The sequence below is a fragment of the Procambarus clarkii genome, chromosome 43 (assembly GCF_040958095.1).
Source record: "Procambarus clarkii isolate CNS0578487 chromosome 43, FALCON_Pclarkii_2.0, whole genome shotgun sequence".
NCBI lineage: Eukaryota > Metazoa > Arthropoda > Malacostraca > Decapoda > Cambaridae > Procambarus > Procambarus clarkii.
In genome coordinates this window covers 17,084,982-17,106,531 of record NC_091192.1, presented here as the reverse complement: position 1 = coordinate 17,106,531, position 21,550 = coordinate 17,084,982, and the positions used below count along the sequence as shown (strand labels likewise).

General features: G+C 43.8%; 2 protein-coding genes across 2 annotated transcripts in view; both read left to right on the top strand.

The window, feature by feature from the left end:
- LOC138373657 (uncharacterized N-acetyltransferase DDB_G0290199-like) overlaps positions 1–4,118 on the top strand; it is a 53,151-nt gene extending 49,033 nt beyond the window's left edge. The window contains exon 2 of the mRNA XM_069339999.1: positions 3,930–4,118. Coding sequence (XP_069196100.1) covers positions 3,930–4,118 — 189 coding nt within the window. The remainder of the gene's footprint in view (positions 1–3,929) is intronic.
- Positions 4,119–6,058: 1,940 nt separating this feature from the next.
- LOC138373656 (uncharacterized protein DDB_G0285291-like) lies at positions 6,059–7,365 on the top strand. The gene is made up of 2 exons (XM_069339998.1): positions 6,059–6,070; positions 6,871–7,365. Exons 1-2 carry the CDS (start codon positions 6,059–6,061, stop codon positions 7,363–7,365), a joined length of 507 nt encoding a protein of 168 aa, XP_069196099.1.
- The last annotated feature ends 14,185 nt before the right edge of the window (positions 7,366–21,550 follow it).

Below are 21,550 nucleotides of genomic sequence, written 5' to 3'. Positions count from 1 at the left end.
TCAGTGAGGGAGGGGGGGGGGCTGGTTTACTGGGTGTGGTCACATGTCTCAGGGAGGGGGGAGGGGGGAGGGGGGGCGGGTGTACTGGGTGTGGTCACATGTGTCAGGGAGGGGGGAGGGGGGCTGGTGTACTGGGTGTGGTCACATGTCTCAGGGAGGGGGGAGGAGGGGGGCTGGTGTACTGGGTGTGGTCACATGTCTCAGTGAGGGGGGAGGAGGGGGGCTGGTGTACTGGGTCAGATATACGGTGATTGTCTGTATTTTGTTTGTTGTAAAGTTTTCATTACTTTACAACATACAAAATACAATCACCGTGCTTGTATTTTGTATGCTTGTATTTGTAGGAGTATCGGGTGAGGAAGAGATGTATTGAGCTGAAGACTGCCCTGGTTACCACAGACCAACAAGGTGTAGACAGTGAAACATTACAGGAACAATAGAACAGAGAGCCAAGGATGATTATCTTAGAGTGAGAAGAGAAGCAGAGAGGCAACTACACCTCACATAATTATGGATCAATGTTGATGACGTTACCATAAGATAATGACACAGATGCACTTCAACACGTCCTGACAACTATGTCGACGTTCAACCCAGGATTTAAGATCCTTCACTATGCAGATACTCTCTTGCAATGTTCTGATGTGTGAAAGGATATACATACCAAACGGTATATTAATAGGATGAAAAATATATCAACACTGAATAGGCCAGGAAGCAGTGGATGCAATTTAAATAGGTTATATTTAGAAGAGACTTGGCTAAATACTGGTGTGTTTCAGCTCTAGGTTAGACTTGTATAAGAGTTTGCGTGGTTATAAATAGGAGCTGCCTCGCATTGACCAATAGGAGCTGCCTAGCCTAGACCAATAGGAGCTGCCTCGCCTTGACCATTAAGAAATTACCTACGAGACAGAAGTCAGAGAGTGACAGTGAGGGGCCCGGGAGTCGAATTGGCATAGAGTAACAAGCGAGGTTCCTCAAGTATCGAGGCTGTGACCCTCATTTATATAAATGACCTGTCTACAGGAGAGAAGTCTTATAGGTCTATCTTGCAGACGATCGACAACTAGTGAGAAAAGTTGTAACAGATGATGGTAAGATTCTCCAAGACGACTTAAACAAGCAGCAGAGCTGATCCGAGAAATGGTTGTTAGAGTTCAACACCTGCAAGTGTAAGGTGAGGGAAATAGGATCAGGGGGACCGAAAACTTATTAGACGATGACAGGAAACCACCTCCCCATAGCGACTACGGAAAAAGACCTGAGAGTGGACGTAATACTGATACTAACTCCTGAGTCTCACTCATATAAACAGAATAACGTCAGCCGCATACTCTACGCTGACAAAAGTCAGCACATCCTTCAGAAACTTGTATAAGGAGGCTTTTAAATCACTGTACACCGCCTATGTGAGGCCAGTCTTAGAGTATGCCGCCCCATCCTGGAGCCCCCATCTTACAAGACACAGATGTTTGCAGCGAGACTCGTCCCAGAACTGCGAGAGATGAGTACGAAGAGAGACTGAACGAACAAAATCTGACGACGCTAGAAAGGAGGAGAAAGAGAGAAGAGAGGAGGCATGATAGAGACGTATATACCAATTAGGGGATTGACAGAGTGGAACAAAAAGCTGTTCACAATGAGCACCAATAGAACACGAGTGCATGGATAGAAGCTTGAGACTAAGATAAGTCACTGAGTTAAAAGTTTTATTTTAATGTAAGAGTAGTGGGACAATGGAATGGACTAAAGGATCAGGCTGTAGAAGCAAACTGCATTCTAAACATTAAAATAGGTGGGATAGAGAAATAGGGGTTCAAGAGCTAGAGCTCAATATCCTGCCGGCACAAATAGGTGAGTATACACACGCACACACATCAACATGGTGACGACCCTTCCCCATCCTCCAATAAACACTAATTAATCCAACCATAAAGAGCTTAAAGTTAATTTCGATAATCCAATGTACATTTCTGCATGTAGGATGAACAAGGGAGACTTTGTTTCCAATTCATCTGTCCTTTTTATTAACAGCCATTGATACCAACTACCACAAAGGCGATCCAATCTCTCTAAGCTTTAGTAATCAACTATTAGGTAAAGAGAGAAGTATTGCTCACGTGGCATTAAAGGCGGAAATACACTGTAATTTGATGGGTCTGTCGCTCGTTGGTCCACGAGACATCAAAGGCGAGACCCCGGGGGGAACAGTCACCTTATATCGTCTGCTTAATTATATATATATATATATATATATATATATATATATATATATATATATATATATATATATATATATATATATATATATATATATATATATATATATATATGTATATGTATATATATATAGATATATATATATATATATATATATATATATATATATATATATATATATATATATATATATATATATATATATATATATATATATATATATATATGCTAACAAGTCTGAATGGTCCCCAGGACTATATGTCCTGGGGACTACAGGACGCCATAATCCGCTTGATTTGATAAAATGCTATGCCCAAGATTACCATCCGAGTGCCGGCGGGGAAGTGGTTCAAATAGCTTTGGCTATCACTTCCTTATGTCCGGTCGTGATGGTCAAGCGGATTAAGGCGTCCTGTAGATACCAGTTGCGTTGCTCCTGGGAGTATGGGTTCGAGTCACTTCTGGGGTGTGAGTTTTCAGTTATATATATATATACACAATATTCATCGTGTGAAAAAATATTTAGTTAACTATGGCAGAATTACTTGCATTCTTGACCTTATATTCTGAGATTTTTATGTGTTTAAGTATTATATTCGTATTAGTATTAAGAATAGGAATGAAAGGTACTAAGAATAGCAGTCATGTTACCAAAAGTATTGGTAATAAAAACTCGAGTTTCAGCACTGTTGGGAGTAGAGTACCTGGGGCCAGAGTCACGAAGCAGTTACACAAACACTTACAAACCTGAACATCTCTTCTCAATCTTTAGCGGCTTTGTTTACAATTATTAAACACTTAATGAGCTCCGGAGCACCAGGAGGCTGTTTATAACAATAACATCAGTTAATTGGGAACATTTCGTGTTTGTAAACTGTTTAATAAATGTAACCAAAGCCGTCAAAGATTGAGGAAAGATGTTCAAGTTCGTAAGTACTTGCGTAATTGCTTCGTGAATCTGGTCCCAGGTTCACGGAGTGCGATCCATAGCCGGGGAAAGGTAGATTTATTCAGAAATCACATAAATCCGCCCCCCCCCCCCATATTTCTTATAAATCTCCTCCTGTATTTACATTTTGCTCACCTGTTACGTACCTGTTTATTAATCCATGTCTGTATCTAATTGTATTGGTAAGGGATGAGAACTGTATATACAGAGCATGTACAGCAGGCATAATAACTGCAACAAAAGCAGACACAATAGCAGCATCAAAAGCAGACATTAGCCGGAACAAAAGCAAGTACGATACCAGCAAGAGCAGCAGCAGTAACAAAAACAGACACAATAGCAGCAGCAACAAAAGCAGACACAATAGCAGGAGTAGCAGCAGAAACTACGGCAAGAACGCTAGCCGCAGCAGACACACTAGCAGCAGTAGTAGCAGCAGACACAATAGCAGCAGCAGCAACATCAACAGACACACTAGCAACAGCAGAAACAATAGCAGCATTAGCAGCAACAGCAGCCACGACAGCAGCAACAGCAACAGACACAATATCAGCAGTAGCAGACACAACAGCAGCAGCAGAAGGCACAATAGCAGCAGCAGACACAACAACAGCAGCAGCAGACACAACAGCAACAGCAGATGCAACAGCAGCAGCAGACACAACAGCAGCAGCAGACACAATAGCAGCAGCAGACACAATAACAGCAGCAGACGCAACAGCAGCAGCAGACACAACAGCAGCAGCAGACACAATAGCAGCAGCAGACGCAACAGCAGCAGCAGATACAACAGCAGCAGCAGACACAAAAGCAGCAGCAGACGCAACATCAGCAGCAGACACAACAACAGCAGCAGACGCAACAGCAGCAGCAGATACAACAGCAGCAGCAGACACAAAAGCAGCAGCAGACGCAACATCAGCAGCAGACACAACAGCAGACATAAAAGCAGCAGCCAACACAACAGCAGCAGCAGACGCAACAGCAGCAGCAGCAGCAGACACATCAGTAGCAGCAGTAGTAGTAGCAGCAGACACAACAGCAGCAACAGTAGCAGCAGCAGACACAACAGCAGCAACAATAGCAGCAGCAGCAGACACAACAGCAGCAACAATAGCAGCAGCAGCAGACACAACAGCAGCAACAATAGCAGCAACAGTAGCAGCAGCAGACTCAACAGCAGCACACACAACAGCAGCAACAATAGCAACAACAGCAGCAGACACTACAGCAGCAGACACAACAGCTGCAGACAACCTCAGGGAACCTCAGCCTTCAACCCAGCAATCCCAGGGGGGAGTGGGGAACACCAATCCAGCAACTCAGGATTCCCAGGGGGAAATGCAACACTCCAGCCCACCACACAATAGGGCCCCCCCCCCCTATTCCCCAGCACGAACCCTTCCTTGCCCCTGCACAATGCCCGTCATAAAACCCAAATCCTCCCTCTCCCCTTACCCCAAGTATCCCCTGCTTTCCTAGCCCCTGGTCTTCTTCCTGCCCCAAGCAGGCCTGAGCCAGACCTAAGCCCTCCATCCCCCACTCCACCTCCCTCCAAACCCCTGTCAACTACACCGCAGGAGGGCGTGCCCTCTCCCCAAGCAATCCCTGCTCCCTCACCCCCAGGACTTCTTCCTGACCCAAGCAGGCCTGAGGAAGACCTAAGCCCTCCACCCCCCACTCCACCTCCCCCTGAACCCCTGGCAACTACTTCACAGGAGGAGGAGCCTACCCAAGTAGCAATGACCATGGAACAACTTCCTACACTTATGGGGAGTGAGGGTGAAATTGGATATAAGAAAGTGAGCTTCAAGGTAATGTACTCAAACATTGATGGGATTACCAAAAAGCAAGGGAACTGGCAGAGAGGACGCAATAAGAAAACCCTGATGTAATAGGACTCACGGAAACAAAATTGTCAGGAGTCATAACAGATGATGTGTTTCCAAAGGACTACTAAATAGTAAGGAAAGAGAGGGAAGGGAGAGGAGGTGGAGGAGTGGCCCTGCTGATAAGGAAGGACTAGAGTATTGATGAGATTAAAATGTCGGACTGTGATGGATTCAGTGATTACATAACAGGAACTATAAAAATGGGTGGACCTAAAATAATAGTGGCAGTCATTTACAACCCTCCCCTAAATGACAGAAGACCTAGACAGGAATTTGATAGGAACAACATGGCAACCATTAATATAATTGACAGAGCAGCTTCAGTTGCCTGCAGGAATGGCTCAAGACTCCTAATCATAGGCGATTTCAACCATTGAAAGATAGACTGGGAGAATGGGGACCCACATGGTGGTGCAGATACGTGGATAGCTAAACTCTTGGAAGTGGCAACAAGGAACTTACTGAGTCAGCATGTCAAAGAACCCACAAGAGTGAGAGGCAATGATGAACCAGCTAGACTCGACTTGATATTCACCCTGAATGAGTCAGAAATAAGGGAAGTCAAAGTTGAAGCCCCCATAGGAATGAGTGACCACAGTGTACTGGCTGTTGAGTACTTGGTGAAGGTAGGGATAACCTATCCAAGGATGGGATCGGAGGGAAAAAGACTAAATTACCGAAGAGGAAATATTACGAGATGAGGAACTTCCTCAGGGGAATACCATGGGAAACAGAACTTGGAGACAAGAATGTGCAGGACATGATGGATTTTGTCACCCAGAAGTGCCAGGAAGCTGCAGACAGGTCCAAAAGGAGAAAAACGAAAAAAACTGAAAAACCCATGGTTCAATCAGGAATGCAAAGTAGCGAAGCAACTGAGTAAAAGAACATGGAGAAACTACAGAAATAACAGAACACGGGAGAGCAGGGAGAGATTCCAGAGGGCCAGAAATGAGTGCATCAGAGTGAGTAGGGAAGCAGAGACAGTTTGAAAATGACGTCGCGAGTAAAGCCAAGACCCAACCAAAGCTGCTCCACAGCCACATCAGGAGGGAAACAGCAGTGAAGGAACAAGTGATGAAACTGAGAAAAGGGGAGAACAGTTACACAGAGAATGACAAGGAGGTGTGTGAAGAACTCAACAAGAGATTCCAGGTCTTCACAATAGAACAAGGAGAAGCCCCTGCACTAAATGAGGAGGCAAACCAAGGAACCTTGGAGGAATTTGACCTCACCAGTGATGAAGTCAAAAGGTGTCTGCTGGAGCTGGATGTGACAAAGACTGTTGGGCCTGACAGAATCTCACCATGGATACTAAAGGAAGGTGCAGAAGCACTAAGTGTGCCACTCTCTATGGTGTATAACAGGTCACTGGAAACAGGAGACCTACCAGAAAGTTGGAAGACAGCTAACGTAGTCCCAATATACAAGAAGGGTGACAGACAAGAGGCACTGAACTACAGGCCAGTTTCCCTAACTTGTATACCATGCAAGGTGATGGAGAAGATCGTGAGGAAAAGGCTCATAGAGAATCTGGAGGGAAATAACTTTGTAACGCACCACCAACATGGGTTCAGGGATGGTAAATCGTGCCTCAACAGCAGCAGCAGACTCAACAGCAGCAGCAGACTCAACAGCAGCAGCAGACAACAACAGCAGCAGACACAACAGCAGCAGCAGACTCAACAGCAGCGGCAGACACAACAACAGCAGCAGACACAACAACAGCAGACTCAACAGCAGCGAAGGACACAACAACAGCAGCAGCAGACACAACAACAGCAGCAGCAGACATAACACCAGCAGCAGCAGACACAACAACAGCAGCAGACACAACAACAGCAGCAGACACAACAACAGCAGCAGACACAACAGCAGCAGCAGACTCAACAGCAGCGGCAGACACAACAACAGCAGCAGACACAACAACAGCAGACTCAACAGCAGCGGCAGACACAACAACAGCAGCAGACACAACAACAGCAGACTCAACAGCAGCGAAGGACACAACAACAGCAGCAGCAGACACAACAACAGCAGCAGCAGACACAACAACAGCAGACTCAACAGCAGCGGCAGACACAACAACAGCAGCAGACACAACAACAGCAGACTCAACAGCAGCGAAGGACACAACAACAGCAGCAGCAGACACAACAACAGCAGCAGCAGACACAACAACAACAGCAACACCAGACACAACAGCAGCAGCAGCAGCAGCAGAGTGGCGCGGGTGTTACTTTGTTCAATCAGCTGGTGAACTGCTCGTCAAGGGACCTAACGACCATAACAGAATATTGAAAGGAGAAATTTGGACAATATTCCGCTGGCCCCTCAACCTGACTGGTGGACTTGTCCGTGGCACTCTCTCTCTCTCTCACAAACACACACAACACACACGTATATATATATATATATATATATATATATATATATATATATATATATATATATATATATATATATATATATATATATATATATATATGTCGTACCTAGTAGCCAGAACGCACTTCTCAGCCTACTATGCAAGGCCCAATTTGCCTAATAAGCCAAGTTTTCATGAATTAATGTTTTTTCGACTACCTAAGCTACCTAACCTAACCTAACCTAACTTTTTCGGCTACCTAACCTAACCTAACCTATAAAGATAGGTTAGGTTATGTTAGGTAGGGTTGGTTAGGTTCGGTCATATATCTACGTTAATTTTAACTCCAATAAAAAAATTGACCTCATACAGAATGAAATGGGTAGCTTTATCATTTCATAAGAAAAAAATTTGAGAAAATATATTAATTCATGAAAACTTGGCTTATTAGGCAAATCGGGCCTTGCATATTAGGCTGAGAAGTGCGTTCTGGCTACTAGGTACGACATATATATATATATGCGAACAAGCCAGAATGGTCCCCTGGACAATATGCAACTGAAAACTCACACCCCAGAAGTGACTCGAACCCATACTCCCAGAAGCAACGCAACTGGTATGTACAAGACGCCTTAATCCACTTGACCATCACGACCGGACAAAATGAGGTGATAGCCGAGGCTATTTGAACCACCCCACCGCCGGCACTCGGATAGTTATCTTGGGCATAGCATTTTACCAAATCACCTCATTCTTAGGGGCACACGTGAGAAACACAAATGCGAACAAGCCAGAATGGTCCCCTGGACAATATGCAACTGAAAACTCACACCCCAGAAGTGACTCGAACCCATACTCCCAGAAGCAACGCAACTGGTATGTACAAGACGCCTTAATCCACTTGACCATCACGACCGGACAAAATGAGGTGATAGCCGAGGCTATTTGAACCACCCCACCGCCGGCACTCGGATAGTTATCTTGGGCATAGCATTTTACCAAATCACCTCATTCTTAGGGGCACACGTGAGAAACACAAATGCGAACAAGCCAGAATGGTCCCCTGGACAATATGCAACTGAAAACTCACACCCCAGAAGTGACTCGAACCCATACTCCCAGAAGCAACGCAACTGGTATGTACAAGACGCCTTAATCCACTTGACCATCACGACCGGACAAAATGAGGTGATAGCCGAGGCTATTTGAACCACCCCACCGCCGGCACTCGGATAGTTATCTTGGGCATAGCATTTTACCAAATCACCTCATTCTTAGGGGCACACGTGAGAAACACAAATGCGAACAAGCCAGAATGGTCCCCTGGACAATATGCAACTGAAAACTCACACCCCAGAAGTGACTCGAACCCATACTCCCAGAAGCAACGCAACTGGTATGTACAAGACGCCTTAATCCACTTGACCATCACGACCGGACAAAATGAGGTGATAGCCGAGGCTATTTGAACCACCCCACTCACTTCTGGGGTGTGAGTTTTCAGTTATATATATATATATATATATATATATATATATATATATATATATATATATATATATATATATATATATATATATATATATATTCTCAATATTTTTTATATTTTTCTTCACTATCTAGGAAGTTGAAAAATTAACTCTCCAAAGTTCATTTTCACACTATATTATAGTCTGGCGCCCAGGGATGCGTTTTGCAAGGCACTCCTTACATTTTATTTAAAGACAAATTTTCCATGGTCTGCCGAAGCTTATATTTGCTTGGGGTGAAGTAGTACAAAATGTGATTGAGATGAACAAATGGATGAATGGCATAATGGATAATAATAGGCCATTAAATCCCCATGTTCTTGCGTCTACTCTCTGTGTTGGTGTGGGTTCTTGAAGTGGGAAGAATTATAATTATGCGTTAAGTGGCTGTTGCTTGCTGGTCTTGACTTTTCTTGCAATCGCTTCTGTCATCTTTATTTTTGTAGAGTGATGATGTTTGCATCTCTCATATCTTGTGGCACCAAGCCCTCCCTCCAGCACTGGCATAGAAGTTCATGAAGCTCTAAGTTAACACTTAATAAAGTTTTATGTGTTCCTCGAGCGCACTTGAGAAATTCAAGTGGAATGCCGTCGTCTCCTGGGGCCTTTCCTGAGGAAAGTGAATCCAGTGCTTTCTCAACTTCTTCCTCAGTCGGTTCAAGGTCAAGTTCTTCCATGGTGGGCAGGCACTCGATTGCATTCTGAGCCTCTACACTGACTCTGGAGTAGTATTCGGAGTAATGTTCCATAAAGCGATTCATCTGTTGATCACGGTGTTTAATGATCTCTCCGGTGGCTGGCCTCAGAGGAACCGTCCTGTTTTGTGTAGGGCCTGCTGCCTGTTTGATCCCATCATACATGCCTCTTATGTTGCCGACAGTGGCCGCGGTCTGAATGCTGGAACAGAGTCGGAGCCAGTAATCGTTAGCACAGCGCCTTGCAGCTTGTTGAACTTTACTGCGGGCAGTACAGAGGGCCTATAGGTTCCTTTCTGAGGGTAGGTTCTTGTAGGATGAGAGAGCGCGTCTCTTTTCCTCTACGAGGGGTAACAGTTCCTCTGCACTGGCCTCAAACCAATCTGCTGACTTGTTCTGCCTCTTACCGAGGGTGGACATGGCAGTGTTGAAAATGGTGCCTCTGAGATGTGACCACCTCTCACTTGCGCTATCGCAGGGTGGTACAGAAAGGGCATTTACCAGCGCAGCAGTCAATTCCTCCACCTTGTGAAGGTCACGGGTTTTGTTTACGTTAATGCGTGGTCTTCCTTCCTTCTTTGTTCTGTGGATTTTCCGGGGCTGGAACTTTACTTTGCAAACGACGAGAGAGTGGTCGGTGTCACAATCTGCACTCTGGAAGCTGCGGGTCAGTTTGACGCTTCTCAGAATGTTAAGCCCCGTAAGCACCAGGTCGAGTTGGTGCCAATGTTTAGACCTGGGGTGTCTCCAGGAAGCCGTGAGCTGGGGCTTGGTGTTAATGAAGGAGTTGGTGATGCAGAGATCATGACGACAGCAGAACTCTAGGAGGCGCAGCACATTTTCATTCATCTTCTCAAATCCAAACTGGCCCAGGCAGGAAGGCCAAGAGCTGTGGTCGGAACCAACTCTTGCATTAAAGTTTCCCAGGAAAAAGACTGGCTTTTATTGGGTCAAGTTCTTTCTTGGTGGGAGAAGGCCATGCTGGGCGTAAATCTGAGAGTAAGGTCGAGGTCATCATAGAACTCGTCCTTCGCTTCGGTAGAGAAGGTCAGTGTTGGTGCTTAGGCGTTGATGAGGATGACCATTCCTGCTGCTGTGTGACGTTTGAGGGTCCTTGCAGACCCTTCCGTGGGTGGTACTGTGGACCCTAACAACCTGTTCCTGACGGCGAAGACAACTCCATGCTTCCTTACCTTTTCTGGTGATTTGCCCTGCCAAAAGAAGGTAAAGTCCTTGTCCCATTTGCTGCCTGTCTGTAACACTAGTTAAAAGTGTTAACTAGTGTGACCAAGTGAACACTAGTTCACTTGGTCACTGAACTTTGGTAACACTTGATTGAATTAACCCTTAATAATACCAATTATTGTAATCCTGGTAATTTGTATTCTATGAAATATAACTGAAATGTTGTGCAACACTGATGTTTTACATCTGGAACTAATGATACCTTTACAAGGAAATGCTACACAGAGAAAACTTATTAACTACGCTGCCACCATCCTGCCTGGGAAATAAATTATATAGAGCAATGAGACAGGAAGCATTGCTTGGCTTTGAGAGTTCTCTTCTAGATGTTCTAGACATCTTAATCTAGATGTCTAGATTACAGACCGGTTGTCAACAGTCTGAACACGGAGGATTGGGAGGTTCAATAATTGACACGTGCAGATGGAAAATTTAACACGAGTTTAATTAGGACATAATTATGATCTTCACGAACTTCAAGTCTCAACCCTAACACTGGCGACTCCTAAGTCCATACACCTGGCAAATGTTTAGTAATTTGGACACGGAATACCCAGAGATCACAAACATTACCTTCTGGATCCTGCTCTTCGACTCGGGTTGATTCACTGCCTCTCCCTATACCATGTGATGACCTGCAGTCCGTCCCCTTCTCTCTGGCCTCCATCACTCTCTGTCTTATCCTCTACCCACAAGCATCTTATACACGCCCTTGCCATGCCCCGCATCAGGGAAAGGGGAGGGGGGGGGGGGTAATTATTGCAAATCTTGTGAGAACATGTGAGGAGGTCTTGTGCCCAGATCATTCAGCCTAACCAGGAATTTTTCAATTAAAAATGTTTGCGCACCACTTAGTCAACACTTCAAGGATTCTGCAAGAAGATCCGAAGTCACTTGGGCTGACCTTTCGAGGAGGCTTCCCAAGGGTGTGTCATGGGTGTACGATCTCTGGGTGTTACAATGCAATCCTTATACCCTGTCGTGGTGCAGTCGCTAGAAGCGTGTGCGTGGGAACACCCACCGCATAGGTTCGAACCCTCATCACAGCTCGTACGAATTTTCTCATTGATGCAGTCACGTTAGTGTGATTACTGTCTGTGTACTGAAATATGTATTAACCAGATACTGAAGCACTTCCCAATGTTTAGCGTATGGCAGTATATGGCGGCCCTATTCTGTGTTTGGAGCGTGGCACTGCGAGCATGACTCCTGGGAGGTGTTGCTGCTGCTGCTGCACAACCTCTCCTCCTACCAAGAAAGTCGCATATCAGTCATATGCGTTACAAAAGGACAAAAATTGTCGTACTAGAAAATGGAAGCGGCTCGTGAAAGTGACGTACTGTCCCGTTTTCTGTTTTGGGTCCTCTGGTAGGTTTGGGGGGGGGGGAACACTTTAAATTGACCGTTTTCTTGACGTTGGGAAACTTTAGGAGGGACGGGCGGACGGGCGGACGGGAGGACGGGCGGACGGGCGGACGGGCTTCCAGTATGGAGTCATTCATCCTGCTCCAGGAATGCGTCCATAGAAAATTTTAAATAATAATCGGAAAGATTTATGTTTAATTCATATAATTACTAACAATGTAGTTAATTTAGGTAAGTACTTTTTGTGACATTCACTCCTCAGACTTTTGTTTTTAGAGTTAAATTGAGTAATACTATTTTGGGTGTGAGATGACCCAGCCACGTGTTAATAGTCGTGTTTTCTGGAGCAAATTTGTCACATACGCCATCTTTTGTATGGCTCACTAATATTATTTATGTATTAGTTAATACAACAACAGTTGTAATTTATTTCTGCATGTTGTATTAAGGAAATTATGTGTGATGTGAGAAGTTTTCTCACAAATGTCTATACGTTCTAGTGATCAGGACTTATCATTTAATTAAAACAAACATTTATATTATTCAAAGCCTAAGTCCACTACGGGATCGCCATAGCCCGTGCTGCTTGGAACTTTTTGTTCCGAATTGCTGAATCTTAAAACAACAACAACATATTCCAAGCCTTAAGTTTACAGCCACTCTTGAGTGACTAATCAGAAATGTCTCCCTCACGTCTCAGAGGCGAAGAAGCAAACTCTGATTTCCAGACATTAAGATCAGGCGTCTCTGATCTTAACTGTTCTGAGGACGCCGTCACAACCAGCCACGCTGTCTGAGTTACCACAACTGTTGTTATTTCTACCACCTCCACTACAACCACAATGGACCACCACCAACACCACAGTGGTCCACCACCAACACCACAGTGGTCCACCACCAACACCACAGTGGTCCACCACCAACACCACAGTGGTCCACCACCAACACCACAGTGGTCCACCACCAACACCACAATGGACCACCACCAACACCACAGTGGTCCACCACCAACACCACAGTGGTCCACCACCAACACCACAATGGACCACTACTCTAACGTACTTTTCTGGAAATAAAAGTAATAATTCTAGCAGGATTAAATGGGCAAAACAAAGAGAAATAAAATATACAATCAATGAACATAAATAGAATAAATGAATAATGAAATGAAAAAGAGAAAACAAAATATGTCTTGAAAATTGCTGGAAAAAATGTCAAATTGAAAGAATTTGTGTATGAGAGAAGTGATGATGATCCAATGGACAGTTGATGATTGATGATTGTCAGAGTGTGGAAACGTCGACCCCATCAACATGATAAATGATGACGCATAAGTAAACACAACCTCTTAAAGGGGGATTTTAATCATTTATTTTGTCTGAGACAGGAAGCCTATATATATATATATATATATATATATATATATATATATATATATGTATATATATATGTCGTACCTAGTAGCCAGAACGCACTTCTCAGCCTACTATGCAAGGCCCAATTTGCCTAATAAGCCAAGTTTTCATGAACCAATTGTTTTTCGACTACCTAACCTACCTAACCTAACCTAACCTAACTTTTTTGGCTACCTAACCTAACCAAACCTATAAAGATAGTTTAGGTTAGGTTAGGTAGGGTTGGTTAGGTTCGGTCATATATCTACGTTAATTTTAACTGCAATAACAAATAATTGACCTCATACATAATGAAATAGGTAGCTTTATCATTTCATCAGAAAAAATTAGAGATAATATATTAATTCTGGAAAACTTGGCTTATTAGGCAAATCGGGCCTTGCATAGTAGGCCGAGAAGTGCATTCTGGCTACGAGGTACGACATATATATATATATATATATATATATATATATATATATATATATATATATATATATATATATATATATATATATATATATATATATATATATATGTCGTACCTAATAGCCAGAACGCACTTCTCAGCCTACTATTCAAGGCCCGATTTGCCTAATAAGCCAAGTTTTCATGAATTAATTGTTTTTCGACTACCTAACCTACCTAACCTAACCTAACTTTTTCGGCTACCTAACATAACCTAACCTATAAAGATACGTTAGGTTAGGTTAGGTAGGGTTGGTTAGGTTCGGTCATATATCTAAGTTAATTTTAATTCCAATAAAAAAAATTGACCTCATAAATAATGAAATAGGTAGCTTTATCATTTCATAAGAAAAAATTAGAGAAAATATATTAATTCAGGAAAACTTGGCTTATTAGGCAAATTGGGCCTTGCATAGTAGGCTGAGAAGTGCGTTCTGGCTACTAGGTACGACATATATATATATATATATATATATATATATATATATATATATATATATATATATATATATATATATATATATATATATATATATATATACATTGGAATTTCCAAGTATATTTTGGTGGTGTGGAAGAGAGAGCTGGTGACCCGAATCAGGATTTACGAGAAAGAACATTAGGCTAAATGGAGACTTGCAGATTATCCAGGACACATTTAGAGAGAAAAATGACACCCACTCACGCACCCAGTGATACATGGGCGGGCACCCAGTGATACATGGGCGGGCACCCAGTGATACATGGGCGGACACCCAGTGATACATGGGCGGGCACCCAGTGATACATGGGCGGGCACCTAGTGATACATGGGTGGGCACCCAGTGATCCATAGGCGGGCACCCATTGATACATGGGCGGGCACCCAGTGATACATGGGCGAGCACCCAGTGATACATGGGTGGGCACCCAGTGATACATGGGCGGGCACCCAGTGATACATGGGCGGGCACCCAGTGATCCTTGGGCGGGCACCCAGTGATCCATGGGCGGGCACCCAGTGATACATGGGCGGGCACCCAGTGATACATGGACGGGCACCCAGTGATACATGGGCGAGCACCCAGTGATACATGGGCGGGCACCCAGTGATACATGGGCGGGCACCCAGTGATACATGGGCGGGCACCCAGTGTTACATGGGCGAGCACCCAGTGATACATGGGTGGGCACCCAGTGATACATGGGCGGGCACCCAGTGATACATGGGCGAGCACCCAGTGATACATGGGTGGGCACCCAGTGATACATGGGCGGGCACCCAGTGATACATGGGCGGGCACCCAGTGATCCTTGGGCGGGCACCCAGTGATCCATGGGCGGGCACCCAGTGATACATGGGCGGGCACCCAGTGATACATGGGCGGCCACCCAGTGATACATGGGTGAGCACCCAGTGATACATGGGTGGGCACCCAGTGATACATGGGCGGGCACCCAGTGATACATGGGCGGGCACCCAGTGATCCTTGGGCGGGCACCCAGTGATCCATGGGCGGGCACCCAGTGATACATGGGCGGGCACCCAGTGATACATGGGCGGGCACCCAGTGATACATGGGCTGGCACCCAGTGATACATAGGTCCCAGTGATGGGACCCGGCTCTCCAACCTCAAACAACCAGTACATAGGTCCCAAGGCCTATATTGGACTGTCGCGTCTCCCTCTTAAGCTGTGTATGGAGTCTGTCTCCACCGCTACACCACCTGAGGCATGGGAGGGTGTTGATAGTAAGAAGCCTTACTGTCGTCTGGGTGGCGCTTCTGGGTACTTAGTTTACTCCAATGGTTCTCTTCCTGGTGCATCTTGTATGTTAAGTATACTATGCTTGTCTGGTCTGTTTTTCCCCAGGGAATTTTATATGCCGAGTGTGTGGGTGTACTCATCTATTTGTGTCTGCAGGATCGAGCATTGACTCTTGGATCACGCCTTTCTAGCCATTGGTTGTTTACAGCAATGACTCCGGTCCCATTTCCCTATCATATCTAGTTTTAAAATTAAGAACAGAATTTGCTTCCACAACCTGCTCCTTAAGTGCATTCCATTTTTCCACTACAATCGCGGTAAAAGAAAAATTCCTAACATCCCTGTGACTCATCTGAGTTTCCAGCTTCCACCCATGTCCCCTTGTTCTGTTACTATTACGTGTGAACATTTCATCTAATTCCACTTTGTCAATTCCGTTGAGTATTTTATACGTTCCTATTTTATCCCTCTTCACCCTTCTTTTTTCTAGTATCGTCAGTTTCAGTTCCTTCAGGCGCTCTTCATACCCCATTCCTCGTAACTCTGGAACAAGCCTCGTCGTAAATCTCTGAACCTTTTCCAGTTTCTTTATGTGTTTCTTCAGGTGGGGGCTCCATGATGGGGCGGCATACTCTAAGACTGGTCTCACGTAGGCAGTGTAAAGCGCCCTAAAAGCCTCCTCACTTTGGTTTCTGAATGATGCTCTAATTTTCGCCAATGTAGAGTATGCTGCTGTTGTTATCCTATTTATATGTGCCTCAGGAGTTAGATTAGGTGTTACGTCCACTCCCAGATCTCTCTCGAATCGTCACAGGTAGGCAGTTCCCCTTCATTGTGTACTGTCCTTTTGGTCTCCTATCACCTGATCCCATTTCCATAACTTTGCATTTACTCTTCTTGAACTCCAGTAGCCATTTCTCTGACCATCTCTGCAACCTGTTCAGGTCCTCTTGGAGGATCGTACAATCCTCATCTGTTACAACTCTTCTCATTAATTTTGCGTCATCCGCAAACATTGACATGTAGGATTCCACGTCGATGTTCGCGCACACGGGTTTGTGTGTGTGCGTAATTTCCTATGTGTAGTTACAGGATGAGAGATATGCCCGTGGTGTCCCGTCTTCCCAGCACTCTTTATCATATAAAGATTTGAAACTACAGACGGGTTTGGCCTCCATCACATTCTCACTTAACCTGTTCCAACGGTCTACCACTCTGTTTGCGAAAGGGAATTTTCTTATATTTCTTCGGCATCTGTGTTTAGTTAGTTTAAATCTATGACCTCTTGTTCTTGAAGTTCCAGGTCTCAGGAAATCTTACCTGTCGATTTTATCAAATCCTGTTACTATTTTGTATGTAGTGATCATATCACCTCTTTTTCTTCTATCTTCTAGTTTTGGCATATTTAATGCCTCTAACCTCTCCTCGTAGCTCTTGCCCTTCAGTTCTGGGAGCCACTTAGTGGCATGTCGTTGCACCTGTTCCAGTTTGTTTCTTGTGCTTCTTAAGATATGGGCACCACACAACCGCTGCATATTCTAGTTTTGGCCTAACAAAAGTCGTGAACAATTTCTTTAGTATTTCGCCAATCATGTATTTAAAAGCAATTCTGAAGTTAGAAAGTGTAGCATAGGCTCCTCGCACAATGTTCTTTATGTGGTCCTCAGGTGATAGTTTTCTATCTAGAACCACCCCTAGATCTCTTTCTTTATCAGAATTCTTTAAAAATTTCTCACATAATATGTATGTTGTGTGAGGTCTATGTTCTCCTATTCCACATTCCATAACATGGCATTTATTAACATTAAATTCCATTTGCCAAGTGGTGCTCCAGATACTTATTTTGTCCAGGTCATCTTGAAGGGCATGACAATCATCTAAGTTTCTTATCCTTCCTATTATCTTAGCATCATCAGCAAACATGTTCATATAATTCTGTACTCCAACTGGTAGATCATTTATGTAGACAATAAACATCACTGGTGCAAGAACTGAACCCTGTGGTACTCCACTTGTGACATTTCTCCAGTCCGAGACATTGTCTCTGATCACTGCCCTCATTTTTCTATCAGTCAGGAAATTTTTCATCCATGTTAGAAGCTTACCTGTAACCCCTCCAATATTTTCCAGTTTCCAGAACAACCTCTTATGTGGAATTTCGTCGAAAGCCTTTTTTAGGTCCAGATAGATGCAGTCAACCCAACCATCTCTTTCTTGTAAGATCTCTGTTGCTCGATCATAGAAGCTGAGTAAATTCAATACACAGGATCTTCCGGATCGAAAACCATACAGTCTGTCTGATATATAATTTCTCTGCAGGTGTTCTACCCATTGAGTTATTATTATTTTTTCAATATTTTGACTATTACACTTGTCAATGATATAGGTCTATAATTGAGGGGGGGGGGTCTTCTCTGCTGCCACTTTTGTAGATTGGAACTGTGTTAGCCTTTTTCCACACGTCTGCTACGACTCCTGTACACAGGGATGCTTGAAAGATCAGATGAGGTGAAAGGCTGAGCTCAGATGCACATTCAGAACCCAAGGTGAAACTCCATCTGGGCCAACTGCTTTGTTCTTACTTAGCTCCTTTAGCATACTTTCCACTTCCTCTCTAGACACCTCTATACGCTCTATGTTGTTCTCTGGAATTTTTATTGTGTCTGGTTCTCCGAAGATTTCATTTTGTACAAACACACTTTGCAAATTTTCGTTTAATGTTTCACACATTTCCTTTTCATTCTCCGTGAATCTGTTTCCCATTTTCAACCTCTGGATATTATCCTTTACCTGCAATTTGTTGTTTATGAATTTGTAGAATAGGAATGGTTCTGTTGTACATTTATCCGCTATCCCTTTTTCAAAATTTCTTTCTGCCTCTCTCCTCACTGCCGTGTAGTTGTTTCTCGCATCTTTGTATCTCTGGTATGTTTGGGGGTTTGGCCTCTTCCTGTACTGATTCCATTTTTCTGTCTTTTGGTCTCTGGCCCTCTCACAATTTTTGTTGAACCAATCCTGTTTTCTGGCCCTGCATCTCTGTTTTGGTATGAATGGTTGTGTGCCTTAATCGTATATTTTGCAAGATTTGGCATATATTTCATTTACTTCCCTGCCTAGCAACAAGTCTGTACAATTACACTCATTAAAAAAAATCGAAGTTCCCCATATTGACCTCTCCTTAAATCGCGTTTACCAACTGTTTCAATGTCCCCATTTTCATTTAGATGATATCTTAAAGCATATGTCTAACAGGACGTGATCACTCTTTCCCAAGGGAGGAAAGTACTGGATGTCAAATATCTCCTCTTCTTTCCTGGTGAATACTAAATCCAGTACTGACGGTACATTTCCTTCCCTCATTCTTGTGGCCTGCTCTATGTGTTGATACAAGAATGTCTCCAGAATGAGGTTCACAAATCTGCATGGCCAAAAGCCCTCCGTTCCTGCTTCATAGGCCTCCCAGTCTATTGTTTTAAAGTTGAAGTCCCCCAGTATCAACAGTCGTGATTTATCTTTATCTGCTTGTACAATAATCTCTCTCGTGACCATTATGAGGCCCTCTCATTTGTCATCCAGTTCTTCCTTTGCCCATGTGTTGCTTGCTGGAGGGCTGTAGGCATTTAAAATTATCAGCTTGTCATCCTGATTCCAGTCATGCAATGCCATTATGTCAATATCTCGAGGGTTGTCAAACATTAACTCTCTTACCTTCAGGTGTTCTTTCACCAGCACAGCCACTCCTCTCCCCCTTCCTAGTTTTCCTGTCACGTCTCCAAACTGAGTAGCCCCTTGGGAATACGACTTCATTTAATATATTTCCTTCAAGTTTCGTCTCTGATAATGCGACAATATCTGGGACCTTAAGGTGAATTATATCTTGCAACTCCAAAGTTTTTGACCTCACTCCATCTATGTTAGTATTTCAATTTTCAGGAACATGTTCCCTTTCCCTTTGTTCTTTACTCCCCCTTCCACTACTGATCTTCTTGCTTTGCTTTTATGTACCATTTCACAAGCTTCCCTGACACTTTGTAGAAAAAAGAATTTCTGTCTTCATTATTTATATTCCCATTTAGACGTTTTACTTTCATTAGGTTCATTTTCAGCTTTTTTCTGTCTTCCTTTGAGAGGTCTTGTCTTATTGACCAAAGTTTCCATCTTCATCACTCTGCAATTTCCTGGCATTTCTAAGCACTCCCATCATGTTTTTCACTCCATTAAACGTCACCCTTAAGGGACGGTTCTTGTCTCTCTCATATTTTCCTATTCTTCTAAAATCACTGACATTTTCCTTTGCGCCTTCTCCTAAACCTACTATTTTCTCTATGATTTTAATTTCTTCAGCTGCTCTGTCCACCCTAGATGAAATTTCATTCTCTAAACATTCAAAAATTATAGTGGCCTTACTTCTATTTGCAGCGTTTTGTACCAGTTTACTGTTGGTTACCAGTTCTTTCCTAATTCCTTGCCGAATTTCTGCTTCTTGTTGGTCATTTCTGGTTTTGACTTCCAAACACACTTCCTTGATTGTCTCTTACTCTTTTACAACTTGAGAATACGTCTCTTTAATTCCCTCTTTGTACTTCTCTAGTTCTTTATTAGCCTCCTCTATGTGAGTTGCCAATGAAGTTTCTCGTTGCATCTCCTTCCCTAACTCCATGTTAGCCCTCAGGGTACCTTGGAGTTGTTCACCATACGAGTCTATATTCTTGTTAATTTCTTCAAATTCCCTACTCTTCACTTTACAATTTTTACAATTACACACACAGACACACTTCACAGTAGTGCTTGTCATCCCTTCCCTTCGTGAGTGTGTGTGTGTGTGTGTGTGTGTGTGTGTGTGTGTGTGTGTGTGTGTGTGTGTGTGTGTGTGTGTGTGTGTGTGTGTGTGTGCGTGTGTGTGTGTCTAATTACCCGAGTGTAATTACCTAAGTGTAGTTACAAGATGAGAGCTACGCTCGTGGTGTCCCGTCTTCCCAGTACTCTTTGTCATATAACGCATTGAAACTACTGGCAGCAATGGCCTCGACCACCTTTTCACTTAACTTGTTCCAACCGTCTACCACTCTGCTTGAATCTCTGTCATCTTGTTCATGATGTTGCTGGTTTCAGGTTCATAACTCACTTCCCTTAACTCAGGAACGATCCCACAAACCCAACACCTGTAAGAGAGACAAACCCAACACCTGTTGATACGGCCCTCTTGGGTCCCAACTGGGTTCTTTCTCTGATGTTGATAGAGTTGGGTATCCGGCCCCAAGTTAGTAGTGGCTTTCAAGGGGTGTGTTCCATAATGCAAGTAAATCAAAGGGGAAGGGAGACAAAGGCAAAAACTTAAATATATAATTATCACCGTCACCATAAATAATATATAAATTATCACACGGGGGAGGTATAAACACTATTATGTACAATATGGTCTTCCTCTGAAGACGCGGAGTGTTCCACGGTGCTCAACGATGCTTAGCCCTTGGTCCTCTTGTGGCCTCACGATGAATCCTTCGATTCTCTCGAGTCTACCCTGGCCACAGGCCAGCCAGACCACAGTTCCACTGGGGGCACCGTCGTGGAGGCCGTCAACCACAAATCCAGCCTGTAGCTGGCAGGTTCCAATCAGCAACGCTGCGTAGGCCACTCCACGACCGATACTAGGGTTGCGAGCCCTAGTCAGGAGC